General features: G+C 44.7%; 1 protein-coding gene across 7 annotated transcripts in view; it reads right to left on the reverse strand.

Annotated features, from left to right (window-relative positions):
* The window catches only part of ERN1 (endoplasmic reticulum to nucleus signaling 1), an 81,695-nt gene extending 63,122 nt beyond the window's left edge, over positions 1-18,573 (reverse strand). For all 7 annotated transcript variants that reach the window (XM_027624825.1, XM_027624827.1, XM_027624826.1 and 4 more), the window contains exon 1: positions 18,372-18,573. In XM_027624825.1, coding sequence (XP_027480626.1) covers positions 18,372-18,428 — 57 coding nt within the window. In that variant the 5' untranslated portion in view covers positions 18,429-18,573. The remainder of the gene's footprint in view (positions 1-18,371) is intronic.
* Positions 18,574-19,980: the final 1,407 nt, after the last annotated feature.

A 19,980-nucleotide genomic window follows, 5' to 3' on the forward strand; every position in this document is an offset into this window, starting at 1 on the left:
ACTCTATTATATTTTGTTTAGCTGCAGGTAGGTCAGCAATATCCATCAACTATATAGTTCCTTCTAACCAGACTACAGGCTGTTATGTTTCCTGATATTAAGTCAATAAAGGTAACCATGACATTTGCTTTGGATGGGAGTCAAGTGTCTGGCTGGGATGCAGAAAAGGGCAAGGCCTAACTGAACAGCCCTGTGTGGTTTCCAAACCAAGGAACTAAGAGAGTTAAACCTGCATTTGTGGCAATTCTTGTGTGTGGTGTAATTAACCACCACCCAAGACAGTTACAATTCTTCAGTTTAGGCTACTCTTCTAATGGTTCTCATAAAAGGTTCCTCATAAGTCCTTATTCCTGAGCCCAAAGATAGGTTACTTTCACAACAGGTGAATATATTTCCCCCAAACTGGTTCTGGGGCCCCAGGCTAACTGCCTGGGCTCAAGCAGGTGGCAGTTCTGTTGGTCTTCATGGTCCCTCTGCCGCCAGCTTATACTGACACCATGGGAGGGGGAGATATATTTGGGCATGAAAGGTGCTACGGGAAACCCTGTAGCACACCATGGCCGAGGGAACAAGCTCTTATTGTTTCGGGTGCTATCAAAGCCCCAAGGCCCCCAAAGCATTTTATGGACATGAAAACTAAAACCCAAGGTTTCACAATCATTCAGTGGCTGAGATTCAGAATGCAGGCATTGCCACTATTACTTTGTTGCCTTCACTAAAGGGAAATAGCAGCAGTTTGGATTCTGTAAAAACTGAGAGCCCTGTGAGGCTCACTTACCTTAATGGAGCAGCATGGTAAACTAAACTAAGAAAGGTCTGACTTCAACCATCAATGCATTGGGGGACTACCAGCCTCACAGGAAGCCCGATTTCATCTACTTGAGTTTGCATACTCATCTGCAGTTAAATATATCATGAGGAAGCCCCCCTATGAAAACTCCAAGGCGGGGGGGGGGGGGGGAGGGACTCCATTAGATACCAAATTTTTCAGTCCTGATAATTGCAACTAGTTTCAAACTGTCAATTTTACTCTTTACACTGGCTAGAGATTTCTTTTGCAGGGAGGGGAACAACTGGGGTCAAGTAGAAAGTGGGTAAATGCTCTAGTGAAATAAAAATGATCTACAAACAACTGTATTTATGACCTAACTGCCACCTAAGCTTGCCAGATGTTACCAAGCTTTATAATAGAAGTTAAACACTATGAAACGCACCTCTAGTTGAGATAGATACCTGGCCAGTCTGTCCTCCCCTAGACAGAATCCCCACTGTTTCAAGTACATTTGAGGATTATCTACTTCCCTACTGGCCCAGTGCACCACACCCCGTTCTTCTCTCTGATTAGCCGGATAGTCATTGAAGCCCATATGGTTCCATACAACACAGATCAAACAGCGGGGACTGCTTCCGGCTTCTGGGATAGGCCATTTTAGAGATGAAAAAGAGAGAGGAAGTCAAGGCCCAGAGAGGTGAAGTGACTTGCCCAAGGCACCAGAGACAGTTAACCGTAGACATAGGACTGGAACCAAGGCATCCGCCTCTCCGTCTGGTCCTTTGCTCACTATACCACACTATAATTTCACTACTTTAAATCATGGTTCTCTGACAACCATAAGCTTAAATTACTTTAGGCCTGGAGCTCCCCTTTGAATTTTGCTGGGGCAGATGAAGATCAGCAAGCATCCTGCTCTGATATGGGGGCTGGAACTTTTGGATGAGACCAAAATGTAATTTGTGGATTCTACATAGACACCCAATATACCAAAAGGCACTACAAATTATGTAGGGTGGGGTCTTTAAAAAATGTTCTGGATAAAAATTCCTGATCCCACTGTAGATCTAAGTGGGTGGGAATAACACCAGAAAAAGTTAAAGGTCACAGCCTTGGCCACCATAAAAAAATTCCTGCAATACACATTTATCCAGGCCAGTTCCAGTGGTTTAAAAAAAATGCTCTTTGATGATGATGATGATGATACAGTAGCCACTGCCAAATCCTTTGATGAAGCGAGTAATTGTTTTAATGCCAGTGCCAAGGAAACACACATTACTGATGAGCACAGGACAACTCCTTTGAACAGTGAGAACCGTTTTAATGACCAAACATATGCTGACGAGCCTCACGTAGGAAGCCGTGACTACTGCACTTAGCAGGAATAAGAGGCTCACAAAAAAGGGAAGGAAACGCAGATCTGAAATACTGAGTTTTTCGTGTGGGAAAAAAAAAAATCTGACGTCACCAGATATCCATAATTTCAGCGCAGGTTTCTATGTTCTAGGCTTCTCTGAGAGGCAAATGTACACAACCCCATGCAATTCTCACACATGTGGATGGAGCTAGGAACGCAAAAGAGACTGTTTAGAAGACTGTGTTGACACAACCAAGTCTACAGAGTTGTGGTGTGAAAACTGAGGGCTGAGAAACCAGAGCAAAGCAAGAGGACTGGCCCGGATGGAACAAGGCTGCTTTCTCCAGCTTACTGAGCAGTGGGCAGAGAACAGAAGCAGCAAAGCATTACCGACAGGGAGTTACCAAGCCTTTGGGGTCAAGGAAGAAGCCCTTCCAGACACCAAGAAGAACACAACTCCCTGCTGACAAAGGAAAAATGACCATCCGGCCCAGGGATGGGAGGAGAAAGCCACTCTGCTGCCAACAGGCTCCGTTTTCCCAGAGGCCTCTTCCTAAAGTCATCATGCTGGTCAGGCTTCTGCCTCATCTGGAGGTCATCCAATCTTACTGCCAATTTCTCCAGGTCAGAAAAGTGGCTTACGAGGGCATCCACATTGTGGGGCAAGGTGGCAAAGCTCCCAAATCCATTTTTTCTTTTGAAAACTGAGGAACAGCAACATCTCTTTAAATGCTAAGAAAGCAAAATAAATGTTAAGAATGTCAAAGACAAGAGTTATGTAAATACTAGGGAAGATCGTTTTATTAAAGAAATTGGTGGGGGCACCTGGGTGGCTCAGTCGTTAAGCATCTGCCTTCAGCTCAGGTCATGGTCCCAGGGTCCTGGGATCGAGCCCCGCATCAGGCTCCTTGCTCAGTGCGAAGCCTGCTTCTCCCTCCCCTGCTCCCCCTGCTTGTATTCCTGCTCTCCGCTCTCGCTGTGTCTCTCTCTGTCAAATAAATAAATTAAATCTTAAAAAAAAAAAAAAGATTTAAAGAAATTGGTGGTAGCCAAAGATGCCATCAGAGAGTAAATACACTCAAAAACCTGATTATCTACTCTGTCTCAGAGTAGCTCAACTGCTCCCTATTTACCCTCGTGGGCAGACAGTGAGTAGACAGGAGCCGGTGCTGACAATCTGAATAATTAAGGAAAGGTTAAAATATGTTTGGTTGGTGGTGTTTAAGCAGGAAGGAGAATATAAGTGCTGAAGAGATTTTCACCAAACGGTACATTTCAAGTTCAGGGACTGTATTTGAATTATCTGGAAACTCACTCATGTCCTAGCCCCCATTCTCTGATGATGCTTGATAATTCAACTTCCATTTGTTATGCTTCAACATAGTGCTTGGCAGTGTGGCTGCTAGAAGGGCAGACTCCGGAGCCAGACCATCCCCGGGCAGCTCTCCGGTTTCCTCACCCGGAAATGGGGACAGTCATAATACCTACTTCATAGAGCTGTTGGGAGGTTTAAATGAGTCAGTACATGTAAAGTTCTTAGAACCGTGCCTGGTATACAGTGAGCACTGTGTGGGTGCCAGTTCTTATTACGACAACTAATCAAGAACTATGTAAGGCAATAGGATCTAATCATAACAGATCTATTCCTGCCCTGGTGGCGTTTATAGTCCAATAACGGACCACAGTAAATAATCACACAAACAGAATGACAAATTGCAGTGAGTGCTGTGAAAGACACAGGGAACCAAGAGAGCCTAGAAGAAGTTGCTGTGGTCTCATGATGGGGGTGCCCGGGAGCATAGTGCCAAAGGTTTTCCTAAAGGAGTGACATTTGAATTAAGATCTATGGGGGGGCGGGGTAAGGAAGGGCAGAACAGCCTGGGGAGTGGAAGCAGCCTATGCAAAGGTCCTGAGACTAAAGATAATTTACTGTGTGTGAAGACCTCTGGGGGGAATGGGCCAAGGTGGGGCCGGGAAAGCAGACAGAAGCCCAAGTGCACATTCATGCAGAGTGAGCCACAAAATCAGAACCTTCTTCATGTGTTTGTTACCCTTGCTGCTCACAGAAAGAATAGGAAGGTATACTATTCTGATTGGTGTAAAGCACATCTAGAGGGGAAAACAACCCTCCCCTAAGGTGAAATATTTGATATACCAAACACAGACTATCTGTGTTCACACCCCAGGTGAGTCTTCTCTGGTGTTTTAACTTATCCTAATCTTAGACTAATGTTTCCTAACTGGTTTATCGCTGAGTATGAGCAAAACACACCAAAACTTCATGGGCAGGTTCAGTAAATCACTGCTGTGGTGAAATATGGCTATAGAGCGAATCCCAGTATAAGGACTCTTGCTTTCCAAGACCCCGCACCTGAGGGACTTCTCTGTCTAGCTCCCCACACGTGGGATCAGAAAGCTCCCTCTGAAGTTCTCTTAAACTTCTGGGGTGCTCCATCTCCCCAGTACCTGTCAGTGCCAGGGCCATTTCTGTCCTGCAGGCAGAAATCTCGGGGGTACTAACCTTATAAAATGAGGTAAGTCACCAGATCACAGTCCCACATTACTCAAGAAGGTTGGCAAGGATATGAAGTATTTATCAATCTCTTCCAGGCACTCCCTGTTTCACACTTCTTCCTGTTGGCTGACTCTTCCATGCCCAATTTACTTGCTAGTTCACTCATTTCAACCCCACCCCCAGGCTGGACTCTCTTTTATCCTACAGATATACAGGAAGAGGGGTCCTGTCATACATAAGGCACTGGAGTCCCAAGGCCTATAAAGCTCCTGCCTTCAAGGAGTTTACCATCTGGCAGAGAAGTAGTAAAAAGGAAACGATGGTAGGTCCACATCCATGCCTCTGGACAGCAGACCGGTGCCTGGAGCAATTCCCTAAGATTCTGAACCCATACTTCCCAGCTCAGGCCTTCTTCTGGACTCTGTGGCCTAGTCTGCATTCTTGTAAACTCCAAAGCCCATTAATCATGCCCTCAAAACTCCAAGTTAAAAAACCTCAAAGTTCCTCAGGTATCCCCATGAGCCTGGAACATGCTCAACATATGCTTCTGGGTGAACGAAGCTGAAAGGAAAGGAGATGGGGCATGGGAGTATGAATTGGGGTTTGGGCTCTCGGCAAGTCATTAAATCTCTCTGGGTATCAGTTTCTGATTCTACAAAGTAAGACGACTGGGTTGAATCTGCCTGTTAGCTCAGAAATGTGATGATCCATGATTTACCAGGCCTTCATCCCTCCTCAGGCTTTACTGCAGATTCTTCTAGCCCCAACCAATCAAAACATCCCCCAAAATGTTCCAGAGACACCAGAAAGACATCATCTACAATAAATTATCATGACTTCCTTAAAAAAAAAAAAAAAAAAAAGCCCAAAACCCACATAAGAATTTGAAAGAGTTTTAAAGTCTTGATGCCTTTAAGCAGAGTCATTCCCAATCCTGGTCTTTCAACATCCCACTGTCTCCACTTATCTTGAAATATTTCAACGTTGGAAATTAGTAATAATCTGATTCACTTAAGGTTCAGGGTGGGGAAAAGAAATACCATAGAAATAAACTAATGTTATGTAGGAGGAAATCGGTGACTCCCATGCGCACATTCTTGCTATAGATACTAAAACCAACTACCTCCTAAACTGAAAGGGTGATCTTGGTCTTCTCCAAACCACAAATCAGATAAGTGATTGAACTTTACCCTGGCACCAAAAGCCCTAAAGATTTCCTAGTACTGAACTAACAGATCAAGAGGACCTGGGATTGGTTTTCGAAGCAACTGTGGTTTGGTTCCCAGTCAGCTGAGTGCCAGAACTTCAGATAAACTTGTTCTTAATCTCTATGCATAAAGGAAACCGTTTTCTGCTTTGCAAAACCAGACCACAGCAAGTGGAAAATGAACCCTAACACAACTATAGGATAAGGTCACTCGATTGTTCAGAGAGAGGTGGTGCCTTTGAAGTCAGAGATTCCCCGAACCTGGCTTTACATCTTTGTTGCAGTATTTGAATTTAGCTAGAGAGCTTATAGATACTTCTACAATAGAAAAAAACTATTTAATTTTGTTTGTAAAAAATATATACATACCACATGTATATTTGGGAGCAGAGCCATCACAAAAAACAAAGAATTGCTGGCTCTGTTCCCTGAATTGTGGGGGTTTCTAAGATTTCCTTGATAGAATTTTAAACTTTCTCTTGTTATGTTGTCATTAAAAATTGGCAACAGTTACACTCAATACCTCATATTTGCTCAGCATTTTCAAACATACATGAGTTGTCAATACCAGTCCTTCAGGAGATTAGAAACAAACTAGGGTACAAACCCATACATTAATGCCAACACTGTGTGATGTGATGTCACTCAGAGTAGGGGAAGGGCTCTTGTCTAAGGGAGGACAAGTGGTCAGGGAAGGCCCCACGCTTGTGCTGCACCTTACAGGACAGGTGAGCGACACTGGATGAAACCACGGCCCACTGTTGTGGCAACTCCCACGCCCTCATCTCCCTTGCTCTGCTCTAGGTTTTCTTTCTTTCCATAAAACTGTTATCAATTTTTCACAATAGGTTTATGTATTTATCATGCTATTGTGGCTTGACTCTCTACCAAGTAGAGGTTTTCGTGAGGGCATGTCTTGTTGTGTTCATTAATGTGCCCCAAGCACCTCAAATAGTGCTTACATATAATATATACCTAATAAAATGGGTGAATAAATAAATGAACAGATGGAATCCACCACATTCGGGAGCTAGGGAAGCTGGGAGGCCCAAAGCAGCCTTCCCATCTTCGACCACCCAGGTAAGGGTGGATGTAAAGCTGTAAAGCTGTACGGGGGCGGGGGGGGGGGGGCGCTAGTCACTTTAACCTAAATGGTGTTCCTAATTTGGGAAGACATTTAGGAATAGCTGGCCTAGATTTTCTAGTTTCATGCCTTATTTTATGGATGAGGAAAGAGAAAGGAAATAACTCATTTGTCCAAAGTCTCCTTGCTGGCTAGCACCCAACCCCTCCCCTCCCATCTCCCGCTCACTGAAAAAATACATGTGTATCATAGGGGTCAAAATACACATGAAAACAGGAGAGTGTGCCTACAAAACTACGTTTCAGAACAGCTAAAATGACAAACTACACCTATCTGTCTACTTGAGGAGTACAGAACTGGGATTTGCTTTCAGCATGAAGTTCGGTCAGGAAAACATGGCCCCTGTCCTGAAGTTCACCCAACTCTGTCAGGTCAGATGCGCGGCCCCATGCAGAAGCTGTCATCAAAGAGTGACCTCCCAATCCAGGGCGTTAGAGTTGGTCAAGCCCAGTCAACGTAAAACTTAGAAGCAAGTTCCCCTTGCTTCTAAACCACCCATTTGGATTCCTAGGGTAACAACCAAGGCTAGTCCAGTTGCTTGAGACAAGGAGCTGGCCAGCTCCCACGTGCGTTCTACTGTCAGTCCCTTCAACTGTGCACCTGCTGCAAAATCCCCAAGGGCTGATGAATAATCTGGATATCCAGCCCTCCCAGGAGAAGGTAAGTATCACAAACCGTACCCTCCCACGATTGGCTTCCAACCCACATTCTCACCCTGATAAGATAGTTCCTTTTTGTTTATATGCTTCATTCTTGTACTTTATCAAACCTACTCCTTTCACACATTTCTTCCACACCCACTCCCCTTAGCTGCTTCACTCTGGCTCCAGCAGGCTCTTTTAACTCAGAGAGGGAGGCGCCTGGGTGGCTCAGTCCCGTGAAGCGTCTGCCTTCAGCTCAGGTCACAATCCTAGGGCCCTGGGATCGAGCCCCCATGGGGATCCCTGCTCAATGGGGAGTCTGCTTCTCCCTCTGCCCCTTCCCCAACTTGTGCACGCACACGCGTGCTCTCTCACTCATTCTCTCACAAAAATAAATAAAATCTTTAAAAGAAAAACAACTCAGAGAGGGTACTGTAAAGGAACCCGGAAGCCAGAATTATTCTGATTCCTCAGGCCTCTTAACATATGGAGAAGGCAAAAATACCAAGTAAGAATGAAGTAGAACTTTAAATAATTCTAAACATCTTATAATTCAATGATTAAGTGTATTCAATACAAAGCCAGTTTGGGGGCGCCTGGGTGGCTCAGATGACTGGGTGTCTGCCTTCGGCTCAGGTCATGATCTCCAGGTCCTGGAATCCAGCCCCAGTGTCAGGCTCCCAACTCAGCGGGGAGTTGGCCTCTCCCTCTCCCCCTGCTTGTGCTCTCTCTTTCTCATGAATAAATAAAATCTTAAAAAAAAATACAAAGCCAGTTTATAAGCTAAAGCTGATTTCTTAAAAAGCAATTTTTTTAAAGATTTTATTTATTTATTTGTCGGAGAGATAGAGAGGGAGAGAGAAAGAGAGCACAAGCAGGCGGGGTGGCAGGCAGAGGGAGAGGGAGAAGCAGGCTTCCCGCTGAGCAGGGAGCCCGATGCAGGGCTCGATCCCAGGACCCTGGGATCATGACCTGAGCCGAAGGCAGACGCTTAACCGACTGAGCCACCCAGGCGTCCCTAAAAAGGAATTTCAGTAGTCAGTACTTGCAGCCTGGAATTACTTGTTCATTAAAAGTTGGGCACTACAATATATTAGAAAAAGCAATGCGAACTGGTCCATTACTAGTTCTGCCACTAACTAGCAGAATGTATCAATCTCAATTTCTCTACAGAATGAGCCAAACCTGTCTCCAGTCTGGTCTAGCGCTCTGTGATGTGACAGGGCACAGGGAGATGCATTTGCTCTGTCCACGATTAACTACAAGAATTACCTGACAGCACATTAGAATCATCTGGGGCTTAGGGGGAAAAAAAAAATTTTTTTTAAAGGGTGCTGGGCTCCATTCCTAGAGATTCCAATTTCAGTCACCTTGGGTGGTGCCTGAACAGAGGGTTTTTAAAGAGCACCCCAGGTGACTCTAGGTGACTAATTCAGCCAGGTCTGAGAGGCACTGCCTCAAGTAACACATTCCTAGTTGCAGCTGTGGCCCTCTAGGCAGGTGTTTCTCTCACTCCCAAAGGCCCCCTCAGGAGTGACAGGTTGTTTAAGAGAAAAGAGATCGGGTTCAGTTTGGTCAACAAACTCCTATGACCCAAATGTAGATCAATGACAATATCCAGGGATTCTGACAGCACCGTTTGTTCACAAAACGTATGAAAAAATCTGGTTTCCCTGACAAACACTTCTGCAGCCTAGACAAACAATTATTCCCTCATCTGAAATGGGGGGTGAGGAAATAATCCACTGGAGAAAGCGCTGGTTTTGAATTATAATTATAGTCTACTAACTAGGGAAATCATGTTTAATACATAAGAGGACAACCCTATACCAAGGTTCATTTTTTAACAATGAAACACCATGCTGAGTGAAAAATGAAACTGACTCGGAATAATCACAGACCATTTACCTCGCAGGGTTTGGCAATGGAAAAATTAATCTCATTACTGATGTGAGGAGCCCATCAAGAGGGTCCCACATACCACGGTTGACGCCCACCCAACCAAGTATCCTGGAAGCCCCTCTCACGCTGTAGGAACACGACTGATGAGATCCCATTAAAGGGTACAGCAACATCTTCCTCCCCCCCAACTCCCCCCTAAGAAATCCACAACCCACATGCCTGACGATAAAACAGCTCCTTGTTTTATTGGTCTTAAAGAGCTTCAAAAAGGAATATTTAATCATTATCTGCTGAGTGCTCCTTGCAATGGGTATGGCCAACTCACCATGCTAAATGCCACAGAGGATACAGATAAGCAAGACAAGGTCCCTTCCTTCTAGGGCAAACCAGCAAGAGAAGCAACAGCCCTCCCCCCGCCCCACCAGGGCACCTTCTTGGGGGTCTCCTCTCTCCCTCATTACACTCTCCCGAGACCCACCAAAGCTAACCTTCGTCCCTCCACTATGGTCCAAGGGCCAAGGCCGCTCTCTCTCCTGTCACCACAGACCCACGTCCTGGTGCCAGAACCGCTTGGGAGGTAAGGGCCTCTGCAAAGGTCAACACCCCAGGCCCAGCCTGATGATTAGAGGGTTCTAGCTTTTCAGGATTCTGTACCAAAAACTGCACCATGGAAGAGCAACTCTGGTTAAAGGCTTTTAAGACATGAACTTTCAGTTTTGCTATTTCAGAAACATTTCTGGGCAAGATCTTACTGAAAAACATGCACCTGCTTGGTTATTATTAGACCTAAGCGAAGAAATGAGCTTCAACTATGACCTGGTTTTAAGGGCCTCTGAATCTCCACTCTATCCACCATCACTGCACTTGGCTCCAGAGTTGAAAATGCTCTTTCTCGCTGATGGAGAGTCTCAGGTGAAGGCAATGTTTCCACCTCAAAGCTGCATCTTTCTACTACTGGAACAAAGGGTAAGAGGCCATGACTTTCATGGGAGGAACAAGACCATTTTCTGAGCATGTTCCTGAAGCTTCCAAGGAAGTCTACTTTCTTCTCTGCCCAGTCCTTCTCTAGAGCCAATCTCTCCTTGTAACATGGTCGGTCACCTGCTCAGGGTGTGACTGGAGTAAACTGATGTTCTAACAAACCCACCGGACATAAGCACTGTAGGAGCTGCTCTTCAAAGGGAAGCAGGAGGATTAGATTCAAAGTTCAGTTCCACCACTGAAGCATGATCTTGGACAGGTCACCAGCCCTCTCTGGCGTCAGCTTCCTCATCTGTCCACTCTCGGGAGCACAGCAGAGCAGCTATTGTTCAACTTGGGAGGGGAGGACACGGTATATGCCCCAAATATCACCCTCCAAGGTTCTAATGTGCTCCCACTGTTACTGATGGATGTGTACTGTCCTATTCCTTACTTGGGGTGGGGAAAATACGGAGAGCCACTGGGCTAGATCAACAAGACTCCTTCTACCCTGACTCTAGTTATCTTGGGAGGTTATCCATTTATTTGTATATGCTCCCACTGCTCACAATATTTCTGGAGTTTTTTGGAAATCCCCTTAAAGAATATACTTTTGAATCCCCTAAGTGATAGAAAGTGTTCAGTTGGTTTTTAAAGACAACCAAAAATCAAATACAAGTGTCCTCAATAAATTATACAATCAAGTTGAGTAACAGTTTTGATCAAAATTTCAGTGTGAACCATGTAGAAGTTATATTCAAGCAAGTACCAGAAGGAATTGGGAAAGGTTTTAAATTGTGTATCATTGGCTTAAGAGTAAATATTTTTTAGGGTTCCTGAATTATTAAATGGGTTAAAAAATTCCTAAATGAAATATTGAAAAGTAAAAAAAAAAAAAAATTTTTTTTCCAACTGATTTGTACGACATGAACCCTGACCCTTGAAGGGGTGATTATTTGGAAAGACACAACATTCTTTTGGATGAGTTAGTTTAGGTACGTTTGTGGAAAAGACAAAACACCACCAAAGGCATCACTCCATTGTCAAGTGGTACCTGAATCTTCCCAGGAAAAACACCTGTCCGGACAAGCTATATGTTTTAAGAACTATGGTCTCTACAAGGGACAGTCAATGCACCAACTCTTGATTTATTAACAGCCTTGAGGCAAAAACTTAAATGGCCTCATGACAAACTACAGAAAGAATCTTGTCTGCAGAAGGTCGGCTACCCTCAAAACCAAACTTGCAGAATTATCCCGAGGTATTTCAGGGTGTTTATGGGAGCCACATCTGCTAGAAAGCTGATCTGAAACCACTGCAGACCAAAGGACTCTGCAAACAAGTCACTTAACAAATCAGAATAAAACATTTCTCAGCAGCTTTTAGGTATAGAAGGGGTCATCAAGACACTGCTGAGGTTATTTACATCTTCAAAATATAAACAAAACAAGATCTAAACATTCCATTTTCACTTGACCTAAAATCCACACTACTAAAAGAAAACAGGTTACTTTAAAACGGTTGCTATAAAACCAATTTAAAGGTTAGTTTTGTGCTTTTTTAAAACATCGAGTATTCCCTGGAGGCTGGGGAAGCGGGCAAGAGTAAATAAGATTAGAAAATTCTGGTTCTGAGAATTTATTCCAAGGAAATAATTAGGCAGTTAAGATATGCTTAGCAACAGGGGCACCTGGGTGGCTCAGTCAGTTAAGGCTCAGACAGTTCATTCAGCTCAGGTCATGATCTCAGGGTCCTTGGATGGAGCCCCCCATCAGGCTCCCTGCTCAGCGCAAAGCCTGCTTCTCCCTCTCCCTCTGCCTGTCTCTCTGCCTACTTTGCTCTCTCTCTCTGTCAAATAAATAAATAAAATCTTAAAAAAAAAAAGGGAAAAAAAGATACACTTAGCAACAAGAGGTTTATCACATTGTTGTTTTTTGTTTTTAAAAAAGATTGTATTTAGGGCGCCTGGGTGGCTCAGTTGGTTAAGCGACTGCCTTCGGCTTAGGTCATGATCCTGGAGTCCAGGGATCGAGTCCCACATCGGGCTCCCGATGTGAAGCAGGGAGTCTGCTTCTCCCTCTGACCCTCTTCCCTCTCGTGCTATCTCTTATTCTCTCTCTCAAATAAATAAATACAATCTTTAAAAAAAAAGATTGTATTTATTTGAGTGAGAGAGAGAGAATGAGCAGGGGAAGGAGCAGAGTAGAGGGAGAAGCAGACTCCCCGCTGAGCTGGGAGCTGATGCGGGGCTTGATCCTAGGACCCTGAGATTATGACCTGAGCCAAAGGCACTTAACCGACTGAGCCACCCAGGCACCCCATCACATTGCTTATAGTAATGAAAATTAAAAACAGCCTCAATATCTAAATGGCTGAATGGCCAAATTATGGTACATCCAAAAAAACAAAACAAAACCAAAAAATCACGGTATATCCATTCAGAGAAGTAGTATGCCACTGTGAGAATAATGTTGCAGAATTAAATTTATTGACACAGAAAAATCTAGGATATGTTCCAGTTTGGGGAAGAAAAATATCTATGCAAATATGTGCACAGAAGAAAATGTCTGGAAGGATATATATCAAGACATTAGATCAGCCATCAGGGAAATGCAAATCAAAACCATAATGAATTAGCACTTCATACCCACTAGGCTGACTACAGTCAAAAAGAGAATATCAAGTGCTGGTGAGGATGTGAAGTTAGAACCCTCCTACATTGCAAGTAGGAATGTCAATTAGTACAGGTGCTTTGGAAAATTGTTTGCCAGTCCCTTAAAAGATTAAACATACTTACCACATGACCCAGAAATCTCACGCCTAGGTATATACTCAAGAAAAATGAAAATACATGGCCATTCAAAAATCTGTAAACAAATGTTCATGGCAGCATTATTCATAACAGCCAAAAAGGGGAAAAAACCCAAATCTCCATCAACTTATGAATGGATAAACAAAATGTGGTATATCCACATAATGGACTATTATTCAGCAATAAAAAAAAGAACAAAACATCAATACAACATGAATGAACCTTGAAAACATTATGCTAATGAAAGAAGCCAGTTACAAAAGATCATATGCAGCATGATTCTATTTCTATGAAATGTCCAGGGCAAATCTATAGATAGAGAAAGATTTCTGGCTGCCAGAGGCTGGGAGGTAAGTGGGAAATGGGGAGTGACAGCTAATAGGTATGGAGTTTCTTTTGGGGATGATGAAAATATTACAAAATTGTGATGTTTGCACAGTTCTGTGAATATACTAAAAACCACTGAATTATATACTTTAAATGGGTGAACTGTAGGATATGTGAATTATGTCAATAAAGCTCTTAAAAATGTTAATAGAGATAATGTTTGGATAGTACAGGTTTATTGTTTTAATTTACTTATCTAAGCTTTTTCACATTTCTATAAAAATAGGATTACTTTGAGGGATTTTTGAAAATCTTCCCATGTTACACAGAAAGCACCAAACAGAGAAGATTTGAAGAAAGGGAAATATACCTTTCCTTATAATAGTAAGAAGACTAGAAACAACCCATATGATCCCAGTAGGGTGGCCACTAGGCAAAGCATGGTTTATTACCATACCGATCCTGGTCAGTAAGACCCGTCTCCAACCTCAGGCTGGGCACAGAAGGCTCAAATGCTTTTGGCATGGATGATGGTTTACCAAGGTGCTAGTCAAAGTGACAAATTCAATAACATACTCAGAAAATTTCCTAACAGTTACAGAAAACTTCTGTGAAACTAAACATAAATACAGAACACATTATTTTTATGCTGCTGTATTTGCTGTGTCTGTACATGAACAAAGATCATATGATAATCAGAAGTGATGCAGAGGGCTGCCTGGCTGGTTCAGTCGAGCATGTGACTCTTGATCTCAGGGTTGTGAGTTCAAGCCCCATATTGGGCATAGAGCTTACATTAAAAAAAAAAGAAAGAAAGAAATTACGTAGAAACTAAAAATAACTTTAAAAAAAAGAATGCAAGCAGGGAGCTTATGATTACTTTTAAAAGTTCTACTTTTCCTAGCCCATATCTTGTCTGTGGCATTCACTTAAATATCACTAAGAATGTGTTGCTCTGAGGCAAGGAAGTCTGAAACCAAACAGGGGATATAGGTGAAGATAAAGATAGAAAAAAAAAAAAAATCCCCAACCCCTGGGAAATACAGCCAACCAGCATGTTTATTATTCACAAACTATGATTCACTGTCCCTATTTTTTAAGCCAGCATCACACTCTAATCATATTGCTAGGTTACAGGCCCCTAGTTATTTGTGCATAATAAAAACTGAATCCATTAAAATAATACATTACATTTTTCTCACCTATATCATCTCTTTAGAGAGAACATTTGATCATTATAAAACATAGACACTACTGAACCTAAAGATTACTTTGGATCCCCAAACCAGAGAGGTTTCCAGTGAAAATGAAATCTTTATCCAAAGATTCCTCAACCTGAAAAATGGAGTCAAAATCTGATGCAGGCAAAGAACTCTCTCCCCCGCAGGACCATGCAAGTGGCACTATTCTGTCCAGACAAGAAGAAACCTTTACGTAGCTCACTGGTTTTATGTTCAGGAATATGATCTATTGTTGAACACTCTCAAGAGGAACTCTCATACACATTTTCTCTTGTGCTCTGAGAAGCTAAACTACTGTGGAAAGCCCAATGGGCAGGCAGGTTAATGAACCTAAACACACACACACGTGAACAACTACAGTCCAATTTCATGATCAGCAGCCCTGATATGAGCTTAATGAAACATTCTCCTCACGGCCGCAGTATAAATACTTGATATTGCCTTGTAGGATCATTCCTGCGCATGATAACTATCAGAGCAAATGATAAGAAAGGACATTTTTAGTTAAGACTCATGTCTCAGATGGTATCCTCAGTGTGTTTTCGTACACACATGGTCCTCAGTTCTAAGTGACGTTGTTTATTCTCCTCTAAAACCAAAACACTGGCTGAATAAAAGAAATCGTATATATTATAGTTGAAGAAAGCATTTTGCCTCACATGCTACAAATCTGTTTGGTACTTGACAGAAATGGTACATAAACACCATTAAATGAGAACTACAGGACAGCGATGATGTAACACAAACCAACATTGGGTACAAGATCCAGGCCCAGGAAGGAGGGAAAACACTCACTAAATAAGCACAATTTGGATTAACAAGAGACAGCCTGAAGTAGGTAACACCGATGTTACTGCATTTTGGATATGATAGTCTCGAATCTCAGCCTAGGATGAGTCAATGTCTGGCTCAATCAGACACACACTCTTGAAAGAAACTCACAGTACTGCTCCCAACGCCCTAGTTATTTCATCAATCAAAAAGAAACAGCACTGGGGCACCTGGCTGGCTCAGTCAGTAGAGCACGCGACTCTTGATCTCAGGGTCATGAGTTTGAGCTCCACACTGGGTGTAGAGATTACTTAAAATAAATTTAAAACTTAAAAAAAGAGCATTGAAAAATATTCTTTGCAGAGGCATAGTATAACGTTAAAAAAAATAATGACAGTAAAAACATGGGGGGGTTACATTTATTACCTATGATATGCAAGGTGCCCTCACATGTGCTAGTTCTCCCTGCTTCATGTATCAGGAAAGACTCTCTAAAAAGTAATTCGTCTGAGGGCACAGCTAACCAGTGTCCAGTTTGAACTCAGGTTTGTCCAATTTTACACCCAATATGTTTTGCAGGACATCACTGTTGCCTAGTTTAACTGCAAACTCTGCAATCGGTTCCATTTAGAATTTAAAATAATAATTCTATGTGTGGGGATCAAAATTTTTACTGGTAGATAATTCTGGGAGTGAAATTGACATTTTACTTACAAAGCAGTTACACTAAAATGTAACTTTTTGATAAGGGTCTGGAATATTTTACCATGAACTTTGAGAAGTTTGGATTTCTAAATACAATTTGGAAATATTTACACAAACTGAAACTATAGTCCCAACTAAAGCTAAATAGTTATTTTTGGCTCTAAGTTACTCAATAACTAAAATACTAGAATCCTGTGAAATAACAGCCCATGGAAAGATGTGGCAAAGAAAACCATATATATCTAAGCCCTGATATGAAATGATCGATTTCCATATCATTTGTTTGGTCATTCTATTTAATACTCTTATTTATGAATAGATGCCGAGGAAGAGTTAACCAACGTGAAGTGTTCAAGTTCAAAATGTGACCCTAGTTGTGAAAGTGGATTATCTTTTTTAATTAGAAGAAAAACCTGGAACACCTGGGTGGCTCAGTCTGTTAAGCATCTGCCTTGGGCTCAGGGTCCTGGGATCAAACCCCATGGGGCTCCCTGGTCAGCCCAGAGTCAGCTTCTTCCTCTCCCTCTGCTCCCTCCCCCTTCCCCCGCTTGTGTTCTAAAATAAATAAAATCTCAAAAAAAAAAAAAAAACCTTACATGAGTTCTATTGCGAAGTGTGTACAAATTTTCCCCTTAGAAAAACCCCAAATTTGAAAAGGGTGATCTTATATTTTACTTCATCTATTTCCAAATTCTTGTTACTCCAAGAGCACAGACTATTATTTACCAAGTGCATAACCTCCGAAGACTTCACACTGTGGTACTGAGGTACACTCATGTCAATTCTCCACCTGGACACCTGGTACATGATATACCATATTAAAAGGTACATAGTGGAAGTCATTAAACAAGAACCTGAACCAATGTACCATACCCACAACCTGAACAAGTTTTTTTTTTTAAGATTTTTTTATTTATTTGAGAGAGAGAATGAGAGATAGAGAGCACAAGAGGGAAGAGGGTCAGAGGGAGAAACAGACTCCCCGCCGAGCAGGGAGCCCGATGTGGGACTCGATCCCGGGACTCCAGGATCATGACCTGAGCCGAAGGCAGTCGCTTAACCAACTGAGCCACCCAGGCGCCCTGAACAAGGAGTTTTTAAAAAAAAAAAAAAAACCCACTAATTTAGGTTTTTTTCAACTAGAAGGAAAAAAGCCAAGTCTGTCCACAAAATGTCCTCCCCAGCCACGGGGCCCAAATCCACAGCCTGAGTAAAGGCCTTAAATAGTTAAATAAATGTAATCCAGGCGCTTCTCTCCAGGAAAAGATGAAAAGACGTTTCATACCGCTCCACAGTGCTCTTACGTGAGGAGACAAGTCTTTCATTTAAAGTTCTGAAGCGGCTTCACCGCTGTCCCACATGGGATCTTTTAAAAAGAGTGTAAATCCCACAGTTTAACTTGCTTCACGAAGTCTTGGTGCACAAAAGGAAGCCTCCTGCCTCTGAATACTTAGAAACCTGCAAGGCAGGTAAGCAGAATCACACTCGCAGGTAAAAATGCTTGCCCGCACCCCGTGGCATTCGTTTCCCAAAGTTCTCGCATTTTTAAAAGTTCAAACAAGGATTATAAACGCAAGACATTCCTTCCCCTCGATTGTAGGGCCCCTTCCATCCTTGCCCCGAGGCCACCGCCAGGCAGAGCGGGCGCCCACCTGTGGGAAGGGTCCGGCAGGTGGGGCGGCCTCCCAAGCGCCCGGGGCCTTCGAGAGGCCCCAAGGTGCCGCCGGGACGCCGCAAAGTTGTGCGGGAGCGCACGGGGCCCCAGGAGACGCTGCCCGTGACAGCCGCGCTGGCCGGCGAGGCCCCTCGGGTGGCGTGCGCCTCGGCCCGGCCGACGGCGGCCGCCACTCAGACCGGCCCGGAGGTGCTCGCTCCCTGCCCGGCGCCGTCTCCTACGCCCTGCCCGAGCCTCCGCTGGGGCGCGCGGGGCCTTGGGCCGCCACCGCCGCCGCGCTCCCGGCTCGGACCCCAGTCCGCCCCGCGCCGTCCCTCACCCCACGCTCCCCCGGTCACTCACCCCGGGGCCAGGCAGCAGCAGCAGCGCCAGCAGCGCCAGCAGTAGCCGGGCCGGCATGGCGAGGACTCGGGCCTGGCTCCCGGCCCAGCCGGCCGGCTCCGGGGGGGCGGTGCGGGCGAGCGGGCGGGCTGAGGACGGGGCGGGGGCGCCGCGACGACAGCGCCGCGGCGGCCGGACTTCAGCGGACGCAGAGCTGACTAGGCGGTGGCAGCACCCCCATGCCCAGCCCTATAAAGCGCCGGGTGTCGGCGCTTCTTCCGGTCGGGGCGGGGCCGGGGGCGGGGCCGACCTAGGGGCGGCCCCGAAACTGGGCGGGGGCCGGGCCCGGAGGCGGAGTCTGGGCGGGGCCGTGCTGGAGGGGCGGGGCCGGGGCGGGGAGGGGCGGGGCCGGGGCGGTGCTGGCTTCCCGCTGGCCGAGTGTCAGGCGGCCGCCGCTCCTGGGGGAGAAGGACCAGGCCTGGGTGTCCGGCGTGTAGGGGCGCTGAGCGATTGAGGCAGGGAGCTTTGCCGAGGGCTGAGGGAGGTCGGCAATCCCGCCCTGCGGGTGCACGCCTTCCCCAGGCGGTCCCGCCAACCCCGCGGAGAGACCCGCTGCGTTCAGACTCGGAAGACTCGATCACGGGAAAGGCCAGGAGACTGGCTCTGGCCAGTTGTCCAGAGCCCCCGCTTCGTCTTTCCGTCGTGGTGGAATCATGGGCGACCTCCGGAGCCAGGGTCAGCAGCTGGCAGGGATTCCAGCAAACACAACAGTTCTGCCATGCTCGCAAGTCCACAGCTCTAGGGTCCTCCTGCTGTTTCTCAGCTAGCCCCAAGGCCCTTTTCTTCCCTTTGCCCTCAGGAATTCCCCTCAAATCTCGTCCAACAGCTATCTCTTCCCTTTGTAATAAACTACAGCCAAGTCATTCTCCAAAAATTATAAGCAAAGAAGGAAACCATTTCAGCGGCTTGCGTTGTGTGTTTATGAGGCATTTAGTAGATGTGACTTGGTGGAGCTAGAGATGACGTGTGTCACAACTCATTGGAGGGAGTGGGTGTGTTGAGGACTCATACAAGACCTATTTGAGGATTATGGACTATTAACCTGAATTTAAAATCTGGCACCTATATGGTCACTGGGTCCCATGCTGCTCTCCACTTGGGTGGAAGTGGAGAGAGAAGACATTGTTTGTAACAAGATAAACTAAGATTCAAAGCATAGCATTTACATATCCTTGGAGAAAAAGAAAAAGGGGATAGCAACTTCTCTAATTTTTCCTGACTTCCTCACCTGACAGCCTGAGATTTTTCAGGGTTTGGGGAAAAAGGAGTAGGCAATGCTAGAGAAAACAGCAAAGAAGTAGCAGACTACTGACCAAATGTCTGGTCTGTGCACACTGTGGATCAACCCTATTCCAGTATAAGACAGATAGATGCTCATTGGTAGCCCAAATCCCATAAACAGAGTCCTCTATTCCCAGCCACCAATGCCTGGATTGAAGTCAAGGGACCAATCTCTACCACTGCTAGAGAATCTAACACCAATTTTTAAGAGTGGGATGAATCTTGGCAACTGTGAAAGTGGTAGACACATTTTGAAAAGTGTTATCTGCACGTTTCAATGTAGAGAGGT

This window comes from Zalophus californianus, chromosome 16 (genome assembly GCF_009762305.2).
Source record: "Zalophus californianus isolate mZalCal1 chromosome 16, mZalCal1.pri.v2, whole genome shotgun sequence".
Classification (NCBI taxonomy): Eukaryota; Metazoa; Chordata; class Mammalia; order Carnivora; family Otariidae; genus Zalophus; species Zalophus californianus.